This window comes from Mytilus edulis, chromosome 5, assembly GCF_963676685.1.
Source record: "Mytilus edulis chromosome 5, xbMytEdul2.2, whole genome shotgun sequence".
Lineage (NCBI taxonomy): Eukaryota > Metazoa > Mollusca > Bivalvia > Mytilida > Mytilidae > Mytilus > Mytilus edulis.
Window position 1 is genome coordinate 60,208,048 of NC_092348.1, and position 22,845 is coordinate 60,230,892.

General features: G+C 32.7%; 2 protein-coding genes across 2 annotated transcripts; both read left to right on the plus strand.

The window, feature by feature from the left end:
- Positions 1–15,712: 15,712 nt before the first annotated feature.
- On the plus strand, positions 15,713–18,847 carry LOC139524102 (histone H4). Its single transcript, XM_071318671.1, has 2 exons — positions 15,713–15,887; positions 18,288–18,847. Exon 2 carries the CDS (start codon positions 18,489–18,491, stop codon positions 18,798–18,800), a length of 312 nt encoding a protein of 103 aa, XP_071174772.1. The 5' UTR covers positions 15,713–15,887; positions 18,288–18,488; the 3' UTR covers positions 18,801–18,847.
- Positions 18,848–21,640: 2,793 nt separating this feature from the next.
- Positions 21,641–22,614, plus strand: LOC139522462 (histone H3). The gene has a single exon (XM_071315964.1). The coding sequence runs from the start codon at positions 22,097–22,099 to the stop codon at positions 22,505–22,507; it is 411 nt and encodes a 136-aa protein (XP_071172065.1). The 5' UTR covers positions 21,641–22,096; the 3' UTR covers positions 22,508–22,614.
- Positions 22,615–22,845: the final 231 nt, after the last annotated feature.

The window sequence follows — 22,845 nt, forward strand, 5'->3', positions numbered from 1 at the left end:
CGAACAGACAAACGGATGGACGAACAAAAGACGCACATACCAGAAAACATAATGCCCCTCTTCTATCGTAGGTGGGGCATAAAAAAAAAAAATATTTCAACCTCTAATATCCTACCATGAAATTTTCTAGTTAAGTAAACTGTATGCTTATGCAGAGTCCATTTGCAGTGAAGTAAGGAGAGGCACAGGCCCCAACTATACAGCTTTTTCCAAAATAAAACAATTCCTAGACCCCCCCCCCCCAATCTAAAGAGCTTCATCCTAAATAAGCAAATCCTAGATTGTCCCCCTCCCCCCCCCCCCCCTAATAGAACTTCATCCGAAATAAAACAATTTCTAGATTGTACCCACCACCCCCACCCCACCTAAAGAGCTTCATCCGAAATTAAACAATTCCAAGAACCCCCCTCCAACCTATAGAGCTTCATCCGAAATACAACAATTCCTAGATTGCCCCCTCCAACTATAGAGCTTCATCTGAAATAAAACAGTTCCTACCAAAGTAAAACAATAACTAAATTGGATGAGAGAACCAGATGCTTTTTAAATAGGTTATATATGGCAAAATATTAGAGATACCAATTTCTGGTATTATATTATCTGATCTCAACAATATTTCTTACAGCTATGATTTAAATATAGATATTTTTCAGAGAAATTAATAGAATTTATTTGATATCTGAATAAAGAAAGAAATAAAAGTTTTTATTTAAGTTTTGCTTCTCAAGAATGATCGCACTATAGTTGACAATTTATAGTAGAGTTGTTCCTCTTTATACAGTTGTTTATAATATGAAGCAAACAATTATTTGACTAAAGTAATAAAAAAATGTTTTATATACTTAAAACACGCTATTTAAACTACCATTTCAAATTGCTAAAGGATTTAAGGGAAAGGGAATGCAAGTTAAGAATAATATTTTCATAATATTTTTTCATGATTTAATGGACTATGAGTACAAAAATAAAATTCAAGAGACAATTGAAAATATGAATTATTCATATAGATATTAAATTTTTTTTTATAAAATGAAATATTGGATTTGCTGAAAAATAAATCTTGTATTTGGATCAAAATATATACATATATATTTAATAAACAATTTATGAACTGAAATTTTAAAAACTAAAAAATTCCCAAGGTCATCTACTGGTCATGTATTTTATAATGTTAAAGAAGTTTGTGAGTAGTTGTCAGGTGTACCTGAACTGTCCAGGGATATGTAAGTGCTATACTGGAACTTTTAAGTCTACTCATGAGCAAAAAAAATTTAAATGACATATAGACTGTGTGAGTACTATAATTTGCACACTTTGGAAGGAATAAGAGTGAAGAAACTTGTAAGTACCAGAATATAGTTTGAAATAAGGATACATTATATAAATTGTAATTGCAATAATTATATTGATTGAAAATATTACAAATACACCAATACCACTTCAATGTATTATAAAAATGCAGGTAATTTGTAAATAGTTAGTTATTGAAGATAGAATAGCTTTTTCATTAGAATTGTTTTCTTTTGTCATTTTTGGGACCTTTTCTAACTAACTAGTGGTAGGGGTTTTGCTCATTGTTGAAGTATGTACAGTGACCAGATAATAGTTTAAAACTTAAATTTGGTCTGTAGTGGAGAATTGTCTCATTGGCAATAATACCACATCTTATGTTTGTGTGTAGTAAATTAGATGCAGTATATAACCATTGGAAATATAATTCAGTCTAACAGTATTCAAATTCTACCAATTCAATAAGAAATTTCTTTATTCATTGAGATAATATGTTAAACATGTATATCTATATCATTGTGAATATTTATAGAAATAAAATGATATAAAAACTAAAAAATGTAAAAATTATATACAGCTTTAAGACCAAAAAGGGATTTTTAATGTAAATGAATCTTTTTTGCACCAACCAGCAAGGATCCTTACAGAGTCATTATTTGGTTTTATGGATACATTATCGACATTATTAGCTGTTAGATAGATACTAAACCTTCTGTGATCATTTAGATGAAATACCACCAAATCATTGTACCTCGAATCCGGTTGCATATGAAAATAAGTAGAAAATATTCCCCTGATTTTGTAGGTAATTAATCCTACATTAAATTGCAGTAAAAAATTTCTGAGTCATAAACATATACATTTAAATTTCAAAGCACCATTATTTTCGATTTGGGGTTTCTGTAGAATATTTTGATAACTTGAGGTTATAAGGTTACTAAAGCTTGTACACAGTTAAAAAAAGAGGTGAAAATGTGATTTGTTTTTTTTATAACTTCCAGTGATGGTTATTTTCTTATATGCAATGAAATGTTATGTAAAAATTTGTCCATGACAGTACTGGACAGCATAACACTTTACTCATGCCAAGTATTTTTTTAGTTGGAACAAAGATAAATTCTGCATAATTTTCTGAAAAGTGCAAATTTAACAAAGTCTGATAGGGGAAAATCAATGGTAGTGTTACAACTTTTTAGAATCTACTTTGAAGTTGAAAGTCCCTTAATAAATGTATGATACTACTCTGATCAATTGGTCGTATATCTAAACAAATGGGTTGCATAATCTTTGAATCAGAATTTCCATCCAATTTCAAATTTTCCCAATGAGGCAATGATAAAAGTAATGGTATTTATTCAGCAGCTTCTGTGGCCAAGTTGTCTAAGTAGTTAATCATGACCATGAACATTGCTTGATTTTAGGGATTTCATACTTGACTATGCAGTATGGGCTATGCTCATTGTTGAAGGCTATACAGACCTTTAGCTCTAAATTTCTGTGTCATTTGGTCTCTTGTGGAGAGATGTGTCATTGGCAATCATACCACATCTTCTTTTTGTTGAGCCTTTGACTTTAAGTAAAAAAAGTGAGACATAGCAATCCTACATTCTGCCGTCCCCAAATCGGCTGGCATTTGTGGCATCCACAAATATTCACTCAATAAAGTTTTTGAAATTTGAATAATTTTCCCAGTTAACATTACATACAGTCTGCAGTTAAAGTTTTTAAAACAGAACCCTTACAAATTTTTAAATGTATGATACTATTCTGATCATGAACATTTTCATCTTATCCCTCTTCTCCCTTAAAGCATCTATAGGATTTTCAAATTTTTTCTAATTTGGATATACAATTTTTTTTTAGCTTTAGTAAAAAGCGTGCTTAAATTTTTTCAAACTAGAGTGTTGATATTTTTGGTATGTATTCCTCAGCAAACAACTTTTTTCTCATCATTTACAGATTGAATTAGTTGAGTGTTATTGGTTTATTTCAGTATACCCTCTCCATGCAAGTGGTAAATAGAGAGCTCTATAAGCTGATTAAGGCTTTCGTCCGTCTGTTGCCACTTCTTATTAGAAACCATATTGGATGGATTCCAGTAAAAGTTTGCCGCCAATCTGCAAGATGAACGTGTGTTCAATATTGTTTAAAGTCATGAAACTTCAAATTAAAAAAAAAGTTGAATATATTTATATACTTGGTTGGGAAAGCATTTTAAATCTAATATTTCACATTTTCAGGGTAATTTTTATTGAAAATTGGTAGATGAGAGTTATGTGGCTTTGAAAAGGCATACAATAATGTATTTAGACTATTGAACAACAATGACAAGCTACTTGTGAACACACGTTTGACAGCGAGTCTCATACTTGGTAGGATTGTTGTTAGTCGTATAATAAAGACTTTTAGTCAGTTTAATTGAAGTCTGGAGCTGGCATGTCAGTTAACTGCTAGTAGTCTGTTGTTATTTATGTATTATTGTCATTTTCTTTATTTTCTTTGGTTACATCTTCTGACATCAGACTCAGACTTCTCTTGAACTGAATTTTAATGTGCGTATTGTTATGCGTTTACTTTTCTACATTGGTTAGAGGTATAGGGGGAGGGTTGAGATCTCACAAACATGTTTAACCCCGCCACATTTTTGCGCCTGTCCCAAGTCAGGAGCCTCTGGCCTTTGTTAGTCTTGTATTATTTTAATTTTAGTTTCTTGTGTACAATTTGGAAATTAGCATGGCGTTAATTATCACTGAACTAGTATATATTTGTTTAGGGGCCAGCTGAAGGACGCCTCCGGGTGTGGGAATTTCTTGCTGCATTGAAGACCTGTAGGTGACCTTCTGCTGTTGGTTTTTTATTTGGTCGGGTTGTTGTCTCTTTGACACATTCCTCATTTCCATTCTCAATTTTACTACCTATTTTTTTATAGTATGGACTGACACTGGATCAATTATAGTTTTCTGACATTGTTAGGGATAAATTAGTATAACATTAACCTTTTTCTCTTTCTTACATGCCTTTTTATTTCATAATTATATTCATAAAAAAAAGATAAAACAAAGACGTTAACTATTCAAACTTTATTTCATAAAGAACAGTGATTTAGAAGATATCTGATGGAGGATTTTAACATGACAAATATGTAAAAATAAATATAACAAAGAATCACTAAAAAATACCATATTTAACCAAAAAATGGCTCCAATGTAAGGTATATATACTACAATGAGACAGTGACATAACAACAAAAAATTCAAAGAATATATAAAGGGCAACATAGAGGCTTAAACAATAGATAGGCTTTATACAATATGCTCGGCTCTAAATCATTTACATTCTATAAAAGTTGTAAATAAAGGAGGATATGTTCCGCATTAATAGACAAGAGGCTCTCAAGAGCCTGAATCGCTCACCTTAATTCTTTTGGTTAAATCTCTCATCAATGATTATTTTGGCTTTTCAATTTATTTAAATGTTTTTTGGATCGTCCTATTTTCTTCAAAAGCCCCCAAAAAAAATAATCATTTTCTCCTATGTTCTATTTAGCCATAGTAGCTATGTTTCTTGACATACAAGGAAATAAAATATAAAATTTATACCAGATACTCTGAAACCATTTAGCCTAAGTTTGGCTGAAATTTCAGCAGTTTCAGAGGAGAAGATTTTTTAAAGTAAGTCAACATGATGAACAAATTGTGAAAAAAGTCTTTAAAGGGCAATAACTCCTTAAGGGGTCAATTGACAATTTTGGTCAAATTGACTTAATTGAAGATCTTACTTTGCTGAACATTATTGCTGTTTACAGTTTATTTCTATTTATAATTATATTCAAGATAATAAACAAAAACAGCAAAATTTCCTTAAAATTATCAATTCAGGGGCAGCAACCCAACAACAGGTTGTCTGATTCATCTGAAAATTTCAGGGCAGATAGATCTTGACCTGATAAACAATATTACCCATGTCAGATTTGCTCTAAATGCTTCGGTTTTTGAGTTATAAGCCAAAAACTGCATTTGACCCCTATGTTCTAATTTTAGCAATGGCGACCATGTTTGTTGATAGATCATAACTTCGGATACAATTTACAAACTAGATAACCTAAGGATCATTCAGTTAAAGTTTGGAAGTATTTGGCCCAGTAGTTTCAGAGGAGAAGATTTTTGTAAAAGATTTCTAAGATTTACGAAAAATGGTTAAAAATTGACTATAAAGGGCAATATCTCCTAAAGGGGTCAACTGACCATTTCCGTCATGTTGACTTATTTGTAAATCTTACTTTGCTGAACATTATTGCTGTTTACAGTTTATCTCTATCTATAATAATATTCAAGATAATAACCAAAAACAACAAAATTTCCTTAAAATTATCAATTCAGGGGCAGCAACCCAACAACAGGTTGTCTGATTCATCTGATAATTTCAGGGCAGATAGATCTTGACCTCATAAACAATATAACCCCGGGTCAGATTTGCTCTAAATGCTTTGGTTTTTGAGTTATAAGCCAAAAACTGCATTTGACCCCTATGTTCTATTTTTAGCAATGGCGACCATGTTTGTTAATAGATCATAACTTCGGATACAATTTTCAAACTAGATACCCTAAGGAACATTCAGTTAAAGTTTGGAAGTATTTTGCCAAGTAGTCTCAGAGGAGAAGATTTTTGTAAAAGATTTCTAAGATTTACGAAAAATGGTTAAAATTGACTATAAAGGGCAATAACTCCTAAAGGGGTCAACTGACCATTTCCATCATGTTGACTTCTTTGTAAATCTTACTTTGCTGAACATTATTCCTGTTTACAGTTTATCTCTATCTATAATAATATTCAAGATAACCAAAAACAGCAAAATTTCCTTAAAATTACCAATTCAGGGGCAGCAACCCAACAACGGGTTGTCTGATTCATCTGAAACTTTCAGGGCAGATAGATCTTGACCTCATAAACAATATTACCTCTGTCAGATTTGCTCTAAATGCTTTGGTTTTTGAGTTGTAAGCCAAAAACTGCATTTGACCCCTATGTTGTATTTTTAGCAATGGCGACCATGTTTGTTGATAGATCAAAACTTCGGATACAATTTATATATTAGATACCCTAAGGAACATTCAGTTAAAGTTTGAAAGTATTTGGCCCAGTAGTTTCAGAGGAGAAGATTCTTGAAATAGTTTACGACGACAGACGACGAAGGACGACGACGGACGACAGACGACAACGGACGCCAAGTGATGGCATAATATAGATATAGGAAGATGTGGTGTGAGTGCCAATGAGACAACTCTCCATCCAAATAACAATTTAAAAATTAAACCATTATAGGTTAAAGTACGGCCTTCAACACGGAGCCTTGGCTCACACCGAACAACAAGCTATAAAGGGCCCCAAAATTACTGGTGTAAAACCATTCAAACGGGAAAACCAACGGTCTAATAAGCTCACTTGTCCCTTCGGGACAGGTGAGCTAAAAAGATGACATAAATTTAATTCTCTACAAACTATATGATAACAATTTTGTATTTGGAATCAAATCTTTAAACGAATAATGTTGAGCATCCCAAATAATCACTTAAATAATTTTATCTTCTACCAACTGCTGGTGTAACCTTGGCCATTGACCTAGTGACTTTAAAAGCAATAGGGCTCTTCTTTTTTCTATGCAACGTGTAACTATAAAAATTATCATACAAAAGAAGAATATTCCATGTTCTTTTGTGTTTAAAAAAAGTTGGAAACTAACTTATTGTAACTTTTGTTCAATTTAATTTTTTGAATTTCTGCTAAAACTTTGAACTAAAAATAAGAATCTGAAAAATTGCCTTACTGAAATATAATATCAATTGGCATATATAAACTTTGTCCATAAAATCACTAAACTTATAATGTGTATACCATGTCATGTGTCTCAAATTCCACAAACCACTAAAGAAGTAAACAGTGTGTGTCTAAACTGAACTGTACAAGTTTCTATTCTACCAATAACAAATACTATTTTGTTTCTATTCTACAAAAAACTGATATTATTATTATTTTGTTTCTAATCTACAGAAAACTGATATTATTTGGTTTCTATTCTACAAAAAAAATGATATTATTTTGTTTCCATTATATCAAAAACTAATATTATTTTGTTTCTATTCTACCAAAAACTGATATTATTTTGTCTATAATTCAAATTTCAAACTGAATCATTACTTGCCTTTTTGTTAACACTATACAATTCTTATAACCAATGTGTCCAAAGCATTTATGTGCTCGGTAACAAGAATTTCTCTGAGCATTGACAACTGCAGGTTCATAGCTAAGATGTAAAACATTTACACAAAGTTTCTCGTGGCAAACATGACTGACATGAACTTTAGGGTTCAACGGATCAGCATAATTTGACAAATAAAAAACAAGACTGTGTGCCCGTATGGCAACCCTTTTCCCCCTAAAAGTTAATCTGAGAGATGGATAGCCATCATCGGTGATGTTATCTTGCCAAATATGACAATCATTTTCATTAACAGTGTACATATTGTCAATTATATATGAGAGGAATCTTTGTTCCTCTGCTGTTATTTTTATTCCAAAAATTATACTCATACTTTGTCACAGTTGGCTATAATGAATTATACCAGATATTATTTGTACAAAAATCTACAATAATAGACATATAAATTTATTTAAACTTTGTAAAGATTGCTTTATTTATGATGAATCTTCAAATTATTTTTGTATGCAGGGACGGATCTATCCATTATAAAAAGGGGGGATCCAACTATGTGTCCCTATTCAAATGCATTGACAGTCCAAGAAAAAGGGGAGTTCAAACCCCAGACCCCTCCCCCTGGATCTGCAACTGCTATGTTTTTTCCATGGTTCCTTATTTTTATCAAACAACTGATTGTGTGGATCAAATATTTGGAATATTTTTTTGTTTTCTGTTATAATTTTTTTAATAAATTGAGAAAGTTTTTTTTTAATTTTTGCTGTTTTATATTAGAAATCATTTCATCATCAATCTAATTATTTCATCTTAAAATTAAAAACTTGCATGATAAAATAATTCAACAGTTATTTCCCTTTTCCCATAAGTATATAATGTCATTTTATAAATGAACTGATCTTTAGTGACTCGAAGGATTTGTATTACTATTCTAATCCTTGTTGCATCATAGTAAAACCACTATTTTTTTCATTCCAATTTTCTGATTTAAAGCAGAGACATATAATACATTGTATTATATGTCTCTGTTTAAAGTGAATACAAAAACAACAGTTCTAACATTTCTTTTTGGAAAGGACAAAAACGAAAAATGTACTACCCTTTCAAGGGAAATTATTGCATAATGCTTAAATTGGTTTCATTTGCAAATACCTTTGATGACACTTGTTAATTAGGAAACATTTATTTGCCAGTAAAGACAACAATTAAATACAAATAGCTATGGCTTGATTGTCTGATTTGGCATCCTATGATCATTCTAATTAACTATTCAATGTTTGTATAACTGTTTTGACAATAAACAACTCAGAAATTTATGTATGGCTTCATTGAGACATTAAATGGGAAACTTATTATCATCGAAATCAGTAATTTAAAGATTTGTCAAGTAGGAGGTGAGGTTTTCTCAATGATTTATTGGTAGCTTAGTTTTTTTTTATATTAAAACACATTTATACAAAATAAGTTGTTTTGGGTGATACAGTAAATATCTATAAAAGCAAACCAGAATGCTCATAAATAATAGAACACTGGGACCTTTATTTTTATCATATATGTGTTTAATATCATAAAGCTTCTTTTTTGTGATCATATTCATTGTCATAAATCTTTTTTTACATTATTTATTTGATATGACCTTGTGGAATTTAAAGAATACATGAGTACTTTAACCTTAACTATTTTTTGGGTTTTCGAGGATGAATTTCCATATGCCCTGTCATTTTAAAAGAATCTTGATCCTCTTAATAAAGTTTCTGGTTTTTCTAACTTCATGCATGTATAGCTTACCTTTTATCACTGAATCTGTGTCTTGTTTATACTATGTCCTGTTTTTCAAACTTTTTAATGGTCAAATGTCCTGGTTTTAAAAAGTAACTGAGTGGTGTAATACAGTGGTTTGATGATAACACTGCCACAAACCAGGAAAACATAGAGTTGGTTGTCTCCCTATAAGAAAATTAAAAAAACAGTAGCCTCTTGTTTTAAAACTGTTACAGACATTGCAACAGAAATTCTTTGAGATTAAAATGGACCAAATTGTATTGTGTTTTTTCTTTATAAATGAATGTAAGGTAGAGATATTTCTTGTTAAACTTTTAAAAAGATAGTAAGTAACCTTAGAACACTCTGATGTACATTTTAAAAAAATGACAAAATGCAATAAATTTGAATTTTGATAATTATTAGTTTAATCAGAATGTTAATTCATAATACAACACATGTTTAAGAGTATTTTAAACCAAAAAAGAAATTTCAATTACATAGTAAATCACAATCAACAATCAATTCCAGAGAGGGGGTTCTTGCAACCCCCTCTAACCCCCATTTTTTTGGGCAATCATTTGAATGGGGACATATACCTGGAAAACACTCCCTTTGTATCATAGGTTGGGAAACCCCATTCTTTAAAATGGCTGGATCTGCCCCTTATCAATACTATATCAATTATATAATAAACTATAGGATGTGTTTACAAGATATCAGGGATTCTTCCTACTTTTTATCATTTTTTGCTCAGTCAACTGCAAAATTTGGGTCCAAACCCTCATATGGCACAAAGAGTATACTGAACATTTGTACAGGATGATATGACTATAACTTCATTTACCTTTTACCCTATTTTAACATGTTATGCAAAAAATAAACAAAGAGATTCCCATACTTTGAAAGGTAAATCTTTGATGGGACCTTAACATTAACATAGTTTTTGTTAAGGGCTTAAACACAAACTGAATGTTTATCAAAGGCTTTGATAAACATTCAGTTTGTGAGTCCCATTCCAATAGTTTGTGCTTACAGCAGAAAGGAGAAGGTTCAGCAAGTCCCCATTTTGGTCCCATAATATAGCAGTTTAACAAAATTGTGAAAATGTAATATTTTAGCTATTAACTGGAAAGTAGAATGCTTCTGCTAGATAAATATGGTCTGGTTTTGGCCATGCAATGCACATATATTGGGTACTAGCATCATTAAGTCATGCTAAATTACTGAAATCTTCACAAATTAAGTTAGATTTTAGACAGTTTTCGTCTTAAATGAAAGTGGGCGCATTCGTGTTCATTCATAATATTGAAATGTATGTTGTATTTGATGATAATACATAACATTTTTAAAGATTGAGGATGAACACTGATGCGGCTACTTTCATTGTTGACAAAAAACACCTCAAAAGTGAAGTTTTTTTGGCATATTTGATGTTGCATATTTTAGCTTGAATCAGAGCGATTTGAATTACTTAATCAGTTAAAATCTTTCACATTAACTAATTGAATAAATTAAAATAAACAGTTAAGTGTTTAAAAAAGTGTCCAAAATCTTTTGTTACATGAACCTGAAATTTGAGACCAAAATCAGGCTTTTGTGGGAAAAATTTTGTTGATTATATAGGGAATCATTGAAGCATGACTGGAGCGGCCCCCACCTTAGGTCAGTCAGGGCCTCCTTAGGAAAAGTTCTAGATTAGCCACTGCATTACAATTTAGAGCTGCTGAAGAGGATAACATAATTTTTAAATTCTAATTAATAAAGTAGTTAGGTTATGTACCTTATCAATTGTTGTGCTATATCTATTCTTCCTTTCAAATCACAATAAAAGGGTCTTGCCTCTGGTCCTAACGTAATTAAGATACCAAAAGAATCCCTGAAATTTAAAGTACACAATTGTTAAATGACAATATTTTACAAAAGATATTGATACATGAAATTTATATAAAAAAAATAATCTTATAATTATAAAAGGGAAGACAAATATGGGAGGGAGGATAATGGAAGAAAAGCCCTCCCTCCCAATATAAAGTTCTCAAAGATATCTTTGTTATACAATTATTATTTAAAGATGTGAATACATGCACATATGCACATATGCATTATATAAATCATCTTTACCTTTGCAAATTTTATTTTTTAACAACACAAATGTTTAAATCCACTAAAAGATTGCTTAGTTATTGGCAAAATTTGTAAAAAAAGACAATTCAAGAATTTGGTTGACCATCAACACATTTATACAAACACTTTAAACAAATTTTTAATAAACCTAAAAGAGTGCTTGTTTAGTTATTGGTAAAATTTGTAAGAAAAGACAATTCAAGAATTTAGCTGACCAGAAAAACAATAATAAAATACAAAGTTGATTTAGAATGGCAATACTTTAAAAACATGTAACTTATGAATCTGCAATGCTATTGTGGGTCCAAATAATTTTTGTAGAATTGTGATAGGTTTGTTTTCTAATTTCAAATCAAAAATATAATATCTGCCTTTAAAGTGAAATTTTCACAGATTTTAACAATAAAACTTTGAAAGTTAAAATACCTAGACCCAGACTGACATGGTTAGTCCAACTGATCTCCAAGGACATGACATGTGCCACCCACTGGTAATACAGGGGCGGATCCAGTCATTTTAAAAAAGGAGGGTATTCCAACTTTATGTCCCCATTCAAATTTAGTGATTGTCCAAAGAAAAGGGGGTTTCCAACCCCTGGATCCTTCACTGTAATACCAATTTATTCCTTGCTTAATGTCCAGTGGCAAATATTCCATACATATTTCAGACAAGAACAAATATCAATACATACATTACAGAGAAAATATATATTTCACAATCAAAGCAGCCATTCAATTTTCATTACAATTACATTGAAATACAAATAAAACATGGATCCAGCCATTTCAAAAATGGGGGTTCCCAACCCAGAGTAAAAGGGGGTTCAAACTATATGCTCCCATTCAAATGCACTGATTGTCAAAAAAAAGGGGGTTCCAACCCCAGACCCGCCCCTGGATCCGCACTGCACTGCTCTGCACATGAGTCCCAGTGTTCTCCCTACATTTCATATAGCATCCTGGTAAATAGCCAATTATGAACTGTTTCCAGAGGCCCCTCAAGGAGTGTGTCCAAGTTATCCAATATTAAATCACAATTATTTTGCCAATATAATCAAACAATCATTAATTATTTTTTAAACAAAGTAATCAAATACTAGTAATCACCAAATATTTGTCTGGTAATCAAATAATCACTATAAACACAACCAAATAATCACTATAAACACAACCAAATTAATCACTATAAACACAACCAAATTAATCACTATTATAACACACAACCAAATAATCACTATAAACACAACCAAATTAATCACTATAAACACAACCAAATTAATCACTATAAACACAACCAAATAATCACTATAAACACAACCAAATAATCACTATAAACACACCCAAATAATCACTATAAACACACCCAAATTAATCACTATAAACACAACCAAATTAATCACTATAAACACAACCAAATAATCACTATAAACACAACCAAATAATCACTATAAACACAACCAAATAATCACTATAAACACAACCAAATTAATCACTATAAACACAACCAAATTAATCACTATAAACACAACCAAATTAATCACTATAAACACAACCAAATAATCACTATAAACACACCCAAATAGTCACTATAAACACAACCAAATTAATCACTATAAACACAACCAAATTAATCACTATAAACACAACCAAATTAATCACTATAAACACAACCAAATAATCACTATAAACACAACCAAATAATCACTATAAACACAACCAAATTAATCACTATAAACACAACCAAATTAATCACTATAAACACAACCAAATTAATCACTATAAACACAACCAAATAATCACTATAAACACAACCAAATTAATCACTATAAACACAACCAAATAATCACTATAAACACAACCAAATTAATCACTATAAACACAACCAAATAATCACATATTCACTAACCCCATGAGGAGACTCACTCGAAATTAAAGCATCTCATCCATTACACTATAAGGAAAAAAATTAGAAGGCATCACTACGAGACAATGTTTACAAAGGATGACATCCCCTTATTTATAAACAATTTATATTGAACTGTTAAGGTTGTAGTCTTGAAATTGACTTGTCTTAAAAAAAAAACACCAATATAATTTGATATTAATTTAGAGTGTAGAGTAACCTGATAGACCCCAATATTGGCAATTTTAGATGTATAGATGGCAATTATAGATGTAGAGACTAGAGAGTCTAATAAAATACAACATTAACAATAAATCAAGATAAACTGGACCCCTGTTGTGTTCACTTAAATCTGCACTGACATATAGGAGCAGCGGACCAGTTTAAGATGAACCTACATAAAACCTGTCTCTGAAAACCATGCATTACTGATAAAATTTACATTTCTGTGTGTTTGATGAATAACTACAAAGTTTGTTGGAAATAATTGTTACATATATTTACAACTATTGAAACCTCAAGATTCCAGAAAAATATACTACATAAAAATGAGTAATTTCAACTCTCAAATAATGCACATTGAATCTAATATAAAAAGAAAATTCATTTGTTGTTTTGAACTGTTTCAAATCTGACAAAAAAATGTAGTAAGATGTGTTTTGTTCTCTAGAATAAGCATGAAAAGGGATGGGGGTCGTGAAAAGGGGTTCCAACTATATGTCCCGTTGTACTGCCCAGCCTTTTTAAAAAGGGGGGTCCCACTCCAGGTGAAAGGGGGTTCCAATTATATGCCCATTCAAATGCAAAAAGGGGGTTCCAATGCATGGAAGCCTCCCCGTGGATTTACAAGACTGCAAGATGTACAAGAATGTGTTTTTCAACAGATTAAAGTTGCAGTAGGATGAACAAGACTGTGCCTCTCAATACATTTAAGATGAGTAAGAGAATATGGGTTACAAAAGATTTGAGATACAGTATTATAAAGATGTTCTAGATTAAGAATACAGTAACCTGTAGCACTTTATACTGTAAAATAGATTGAGAATGGAGAAGTAAGACAAACAAAATTGTGAAGTAAAAAATAGGGAAGAACAGGAGTAGGCAAATACATAACATTCAAGAACATAAGCTAATGGGAACTGACAGCCATTACAAACAAAAATAGGACAAACTAGTCCAACATAAACCAAAAAATAACACTGGACAACAGTTAAACTACTAAATTTGGCCATGTGGAAGGGTGACCAGACACAATATCGGGTTGCTGATAAGTTCAAATTCTGTGATAGCATCAATGGAGAAAAAGAGATAAGTTAGAGTAAGGTTGACGCAATTTTATGACTGGGACATTGCATTAATAAATCATATAGCCAGCCCAGGGTCCCTGGAACTCTGCCTACCCCCATCCCCCCTTAACTTATGAATATAAACTAAATGAGGGGAAATTATATTTTGTTAGTTAATAATAGTATCAGATGCTATAAGAAGGTAATGTCATAAATTATTTACATATTTATGTCATAAATTATTTACATGTAATGATTATGTTATTAATTAAGTACATATATTTTTTAAGTCATTAATTAAGAACTTTTATTGATTATGTCATTAATTAAGAACATAGTCATTTTAAGGAATTGGGAGTACAACATTTTATCATGGTTTAAATGAGAAGTTTATTAAGTATATATTTTATACATGCATAAAAATATTTTGAATTTTTTAGTGTCTCATATTTATAAGTCAGATGTTAATGGCCTGATATTGATTGTTTTATGTGTAAATATTACCAATTAATGTTGTAGGTGTCAGCAGTGAGTGAACCAGAATTAATTATATTCATGATGCCCAAGATTGGGCACACTGCAGATATGCTTCAGTGATTTCCAATGTAATCAACCAAATTTTCCCCAGAAAAGGGTCTCCCCTCCCCTAAATCTGGTGTTTTATAACAATCAATATGTAACACATTAATAATTATTAATTCATGCAATATTTGTCATATTTGTGGAATTAATATCAAAAGTAAAGTATTTTTGTATATGTAATAAATCATTGGTCAATCTTTATTCCAATCCTGTAATTAAGTGAAACAGGATAGATTTTGATGCTCTACTGATAAGTAACTGGTAATATTATCAAATGACAAGAATGACAAGAATTTGAGGAAACTTTCAAGAATATTTCTCATCTTTTCTTGCTTAGCCTTAAAAAATATTTCTTTGCTTTGAAATAATAATTTCTTTTTCATTTATTTGTTGTCAAGATTGTAGATGGATAAAAATGAAATCTAAATCCGTTGGAAAATATTTACTATTACTTCTCAACTAGCAAAGAACAAACCCTATAGTAAATGTATTGACAAACCTTTGGTTGGATGTTAAACACTATTACCAGGAAATGTGTTGGTTGGATGTTAAACACTATTACCAGGAAATGTGTTTTCAGATAGACAAGTCAAGTGCACCTGAGCAGTGGACCATATATAAACAAGGAATAATGTAAACCAGTTCGGAGCATGCATGGGGAATATGGTACACCAGAAGAACCACCTTAATTTTGTTAGTTTATTCCTGGTTAGAGAAAAGATAAGGAGGTATAATATAATAGTAGATGTCCGCTATTAGTATATTATATATGCGTATGTTCATTTTTTATTGCCTTGCAAATCCTTCCGAATGTGTGCCTTCATGAATAACGAAGATAATCTACACTAAGTTAAATATCTTTGAATTTGTTCATCGTGTAATCGTTGTGTGCTCACTGTAGTTCCTGGCTTCTGCTTTATATGTTCTGTTGGTGTTTTTAACAACATTGACATTGAATACCATGAAGGTCTCGACTGAACCTGTGGGTCTCGCATCATCCATGATCTGTTTTATAACTTCTGTTGAAATATTGTTTCGTGTGGATGACGAATTAATAAACGATCATGTCATATTTGGATTGGAAACCAAGGAAGGTTGTTATTATGGCCCCCTTTTCGCTATTATAAACAAGATACATCGACCCCATATTCTTCCCTGTAGAAGCGAGTAGAAGTTGACCTCAAGGGATTTTAAGGGGGTTTTCGCCGAGTACTTCCGGTTCGGCATCCTGTAAAATAGTTCTTCAAAAAAGTTTTATTTTTTTGTCAAGTCCTTTTAGTGTTTTTTCCTTCATATTGTGTTGTTACTGATGTAAGTTAAAATGGATAATATACACATAGCTCTTTATTTGCACTGAAGCGTTATTTAGAAAATGTGTATTTCAAGCACTATTTTCTTTGCGTTAGCTAGTCGCAAACAACCTGTCGATTCCAGAGTTCAGCCGTCATGGCCCTACAGGAAGCCAGCGAAGCCTACTTGGTCGGTCTCTTCGAGGATACCAACTTGTGCGCAATTCACGCCAAGAGAGTAACCATCATGCCAAAGGATATCCAATTGGCCCGAAGAATCCGTGGAGAACGTGCTTAAGAAGTGTGATTTTTTTCACCAAAACATAACGGCCCTTTTCAGGGCCACCAATATTTTTCAAAAAGAATCTATAAATTGTTGTACATGAAAATTAGAAACATAGCTGAACCCCTCTTTTCCCCATCTCTCTCTCTCTTTTATTTCTTCTTGTTGAATCCATCTATATGCAAAGCAATACATAGACAAAAAATAAATTTTATGAAATATATACACACAAGTCTCATCACAAAAAAAAAGGGGGGTGTTTGTTTATCATGGTACATGTATGTCCTTGTGTGTAGAATATTAAATAGTACATTATATAAAAAAAAGATCAACATATGAATGTTTCTATCTGTTCTTCTGTTCTTTTCTTTTCTTCGCTTGTTTTGTCTTGTCTTCTTTTGATGTATTATTTACACCAGGAGTCTAGACCAAAGAAAGAGAACCACCAACTGGCCAAAATATAACCTTTTTTTTTTTAAGTTAGAGTGTAAATATCTTGTATAATTCATTAATTTGAATATTTCTTTTAGAAAAGCTGATATTACAGGGTACTTTTATCAAAAATTTAGAGCTCTTTTTCAGTCAGAATTGTAAAGAAAATTTTTATCATGTATGTAGTAATATATTTTGTCCACTTTAGAGTCTTGTCTTGCTGCTAGTTTACAAAATCATGAAATTTCTATTTAAATTAATATAATTTCGGTACGGGTCCAAGTAGTCCCCACAAAATTTCACTGTAGGAAGTCCATGTAAGCATATATCTTGCACTTATAAGCTTTTTTATATGATAAAAAGTAGTTTTCAGACTTATTATAAACTTTTCTGGCTAAAAGATGTCTTCAGAATAGTAAGTACATGTGTGCGCATTAACATTTTTATTGGATTGGCTGATGAAATTGTCATCGTCATACTGTGGATAAATATAGAATGGCGTTTAAAAATAAAACTGAAAGGAAGATGCACACATAAGAAGTTTTACCCGCAGTCAGGGGCATCTCTTTTCTTCACTGTAATACCTAAAAGAAAAAAATCTTTAATAGTAATAACAATAACAGTTTTATTCATACATTCTCTCATTTATGATCTGAAGTACCTGCAGCAGATCTTTGATGGATGGCAAGCACAGCTTTGACAGATGATGTTGAGTTATGAAAGACAGGTAGAAAACTGCAAGCATGTAAAATCCTGTGATGTATCCAATTTCTGGGTACATCAAGTAGACAAATAGATAACCAGTATTCCTAGATATGTCTGTGAGGTTTTTTTTTTCCCAACTAAATTCCATTCCATTAAGTTGAAATGTGTATTGACATTGAATGAAAATATCTGTTCAGAGAAAGCAAATAATTATCTTTATAATTTTGACTGTCTAAAGTGATTTTCATTTATCATTTATTTATCATACTTTTCTATCTTAAAATGAAAACTTTTCCACATTTTGGAACTTTTTTTTTGTCTCCTTCAGTCATTTTTATTCCGATTGAAAGTTTTTTTCTGTTCAATAATAGTTTTTTCTTAAAAATTTACTGTCTGATATGAATTATTATATTTTTCAGACCTAGAATGAAAAAGTGGATTGAAAGTGTACACAGTTTAAGGCAGTACGGAGTTACCTCCCGGAATAAAACAACGTAAGCCAATCAGACAACAGTTAACTGAAAATGTGTGATACTTCTTTTACGGCCGCGTTGGTGATATATAAAGAGTCGCTGTTAGACGGAAAGTATTATTTAACTAATCACCACAAATAGTTAAACATGTCAGGCAGAGGAAAAGGAGGTAAAGGTCTAGGAAAAGGAGGCGCCAAGCGTCACAGGAAGGTGTTGCGTGATAACATCCAAGGTATCACCAAGCCAGCCATCCGTCGTTTAGCAAGAAGAGGTGGAGTAAAACGTATATCTGGACTCATCTATGAGGAAACCCGCGGTGTCCTTAAAGTTTTCTTGGAAAATGTCATCCGTGATGCTGTCACATACACAGAGCACGCCAAGAGGAAGACTGTCACTGCCATGGATGTTGTCTACGCTTTGAAACGTCAAGGACGTACCTTGTACGGATTCGGAGGTTAAACAGCCACCCGGCTAATATCAACAACGGCCCTTTTCAGGGCCACCAACATTTTTCAAAAAGAATCTTAGATTTGTTGTACATCGTTTTAAGCTAAATCTTGAAATCAAAGCTTGCTCCCACTTCTATTCTTTTCTGTAATGTTCATGAATTTTTCAACCGTTTTCTTGTTTTCCCTGATCCTGATCCGCAACTATTTTCTCTCTCTCTCGTTATCCCCCCCCCCCCTTTTTTTTTAATATCTGGCTTTCTTTTTAATTAACTTCCTTACTCTTACTCTTGTATTTATTTGAGAATTTATATTTCTGAAGGTTTATGAATACGTTCAAAGATCAACAAGTCCGTGCATTTGCCTACATGAAGAGAGAAAATTTCAAAACAAATGCACGGACTTTTACACACAAAATCTGTAGATTCTGTTATATTCAATTATAAAGTTTTTGCGTGGTTTAAGATTAGGTAATGTTCTTGTTTCCGTGTAAAATAATTCTCGCAATATTTTTTTTCTCCCGAAAAGCAAAAGAAATCGTAAATTTATCAACTCTATTAATTGGAATGAAAGCACTGTTTTGTTCTTCATGATTTATGTATTTACGCTTTGCAGTTTTGACAAATTAAATACTACAGAATGAGTGAAATACACGTATATTTGTTATACAGATAGAAAGAAGAGAAAAGTAACCATATACTATTGAAATAGTTTGAAAGTAGTTATAGCTGGGGGTTGGGATTTATAGCTTTGTTTAGAAGTTTGACATGATGTACAACAAATGTAAATTCTTTTTGAAAAATGTTGGTGGCCCTGAAAAGGGCCGTTTGTGAAGTTATAAACTTCAGACTGTTTACTTGCTGCTGGTGTATTTGGTGACGGCTTTGGTACCTTCACTGACAGCGTGCTTGGCCAATTCTCCGGGTAAGAGAAGACGGACAGCGGTCTGGATCTCCCGGGATGTGATGGTAGATCTTTTGTTGTAGTGTGCCAATCGGGAAGCCTCTGCTGCGATTCTCTCGAATATATCGTTGACGAAGCTGTTCATGATGGACATTGCCTTTGAGGACACTCCGGTGTCGGGGTGAACTTGTCTCAAGACTTTGTAGATGTAGATAGCATAGGATTCACGTCTCTTCCTCCTCCTTTTCTTGTCACCGCCGGGTCTGGCAGTCTTTGCCTTGGTGACGGCCTTCTTGGCTCCTTTAGTTCCTACTTTGGGTGGCATGTTACTGGTTTGATAATCAAATAAGTAATGGTGAAAAATTATTTTCAATTTGTTTATATACTGGGCAAAACGGATTGAAAGATTTTCTTGAACGCGAACCTCGGAGAGAGCACCCATAACATGTTGAATGTTCGGTAGCCTAACTGCCCGCAGAGAGCTTCGTTCTGATTGGTGTATAATAAAAACATCGTTCAATCCGTTTAGTGGGTATATAAGCTAAATTTTAAAGAAAAATTGTATCACTTTACTCAGTGTCGATCAACCAAATAGAACAAAATGTCAGGACGAGGAAAAGGAGGAAAAGCAAAAGCAAAGGCAAAGTCTAGGTCATCCCGTGCCGGACTTCAGTTCCCAGTCGGTCGTATCCACAGACTTTTGAGGAAAGGAAACTATGCCGAGAGAGTTGGTGCCGGTGCACCAGTGTACCTCGCAGCTGTCCTAGAATACTTAGCAGCTGAAGTATTGGAGTTGGCAGGAAACGCCGCTCGTGACAACAAGAAGAGCAGAATCATTCCCCGTCATCTCCAGTTGGCCATCAGAAACGACGAAGAGTTGAACAAACTCTTGTCTGGTGTCACCATTGCCCAGGGAGGTGTTCTACCAAACATCCAGGCTGTACTTCTACCAAAGAAGACCCAGAAAGCTGCCAAGTAAAAAGTGGATATATCAGATTACTCACTTAACAACGGCCCTTTTCAGGGCCACCAATATTTTTCAAAAAGAGTCTAAAATTGTTGTACATCTTAGTAATACTTTATTCCCCATACATAATTAAAAAAAATATATTCTACTACATAACAAATAAAAAATGTCTAAAATATAGATGTCCCTTCTTCCGTGATTCTTCTTTTCTTCTCTCTCTAACGCATCCCATTTTAAGTACAGTTCTTATAGCATAACACTAAGTCTAGTAACTTTTTCAGTCTTCTTCATCAGAACATTTATTGTCGTACTTTCTGACTCTTTGAACCCACTAGTAGCTCAGTTAAATCATATAAAGTTTGTCGGGGGAAAAAAAACACTGATAGTATTTATATTTAATACTAGTCTGCTCTCTTCTTTCTCTCTCTTGGTTATTGATGCGAGCATGCTTAGATTCATCTGAGAAGGTGTGTGTTTTTTTATTATTATAATTTATTTATAGTTTTTGTTAACAGTATCTCTTTCGTCAACACTTTTATATATGATATGTACTTTCCATTCTTTTCCTTTTTCCATTTTTTTCAGCATCTCTCTCTCTCTCTCTCTCTCTCTCTCTCTCTCTCTCTCTCTCTCTCTCTCTCTCTCTCTCTCTCTCTCTCTCTCTCTCTCTCTCTCTCTCTCTCTCTCTCTCTCTCTCTATCTATCTCTCTCTCTCTCTCTGTCTTTCTGTCTTTATTTATTTATTTATTTATTTATTTATTTATTTATTGTTTGTGTATTAAAGATGTGGAATCGATGTAAGCACACCGACAATCAGACAATGTGACAAATGTGCCAAGCCCAAACGAAAATCATACCACATCTTCTTTTTTTATATTAAATATACATAAATATGACATAATACAACAATAAAGAAACTCAGCCGATCCGTACAATGTCATGTCGGGAATGTGTAATTCCATTTGTTTCTGTTTTTGCATTAGATTTCGCTTTGTTAGTGTTCAAACTGCATTTTATTTTTATTTTTTCCTGTTTTATTTTTCTTTCCTTTCCTTAATGTTTCTGCATGTATTTTGACCTTTTTTCATTATTATTTTTTTCTTCTTCAGATTTATCATATTGAAACCGTGACACTAATTTACTATTGTTGAGCAATGATTGATGATCAGAAACTGTAATTTTGAATGAAAAAAAGGGGGCATTTTTACTGTCAGCTTGGGTTGAGCAGTTTTTCAGTAAAAAATGGATTGAAAACTGTCAAAGTCCCTTACAAATCAGTCCAATCAGATTTAAGATATGCGGACCAATCAACGCCAGCTTTATGTAAGTGGTGATCCAATCGTCACCGTGATTTCAATCCTCCCGGCAAGCACAAAAACACATTCACCGAAATTTTCAAGTATTCTTTCTGTAGCAAATCGTCCACAGAGCTAATAATCATGGCACGAACAAAGCAAACTGCACGTAAATCCACCGGAGGTAAAGCTCCAAGAAAACAACTTGCCACCAAGGCCGCCCGTAAGAGCGCACCTGCAACCGGTGGAGTCAAGAAACCACATAGATACAGGCCAGGAACAGTCGCTCTCCGAGAAATCAGGAGATACCAGAAGAGCACAGAGCTCCTCATCAGGAAACTCCCCTTCCAGAGATTAGTCCGTGAAATCGCCCAGGACTTCAAAACTGATCTCCGATTCCAGAGTTCAGCCGTCATGGCCCTACAGGAAGCCAGCGAAGCCTACTTGGTCGGTCTCTTCGAGGATACCAACTTGTGCGCAATTCACGCCAAGAGAGTAACCATCATGCCAAAGGATATCCAATTGGCCCGAAGAATCCGTGGAGAACGTGCTTAAGAAGTGTGATTTTTTTCACCAAAACATAACGGCCCTTTTCAGGGCCACCAATATTTTTCAAAAAGAATCTATAAATTGTTGTACATGAAAATTAGAAACATAGCTGAACCCCTCTTTTCCCCATCTCTCTCTCTCTTTTATTTCTTCTTGTTGAATCCATCTATATGCAAAGCAATACATAGACAAAAAATAAATTTTATGAAATATATACACACAAGTCTCATCACAAAAAAAAAGGGGGGTGTTTGTTTATCATGGTACATGTATGTCCTTGTGTGTAGAATATTAAATAGTACATTATATAAAAAAAAGATCAACATATGAATGTTTCTATCTGT

Bases quoted from the DNA above. Each gene is read 5' to 3' on its own strand.
- LOC139524102 (XM_071318671.1), top strand. From the start codon at position 18,489: ATGTCAGGCAGAGGAAAAGGAGGTAAAGGTCTAGGAAAAGGAGGCGCC.
- LOC139522462 (XM_071315964.1), top strand. From the start codon at position 22,097: ATGGCACGAACAAAGCAAACTGCACGTAAATCCACCGGAGGTAAAGCT.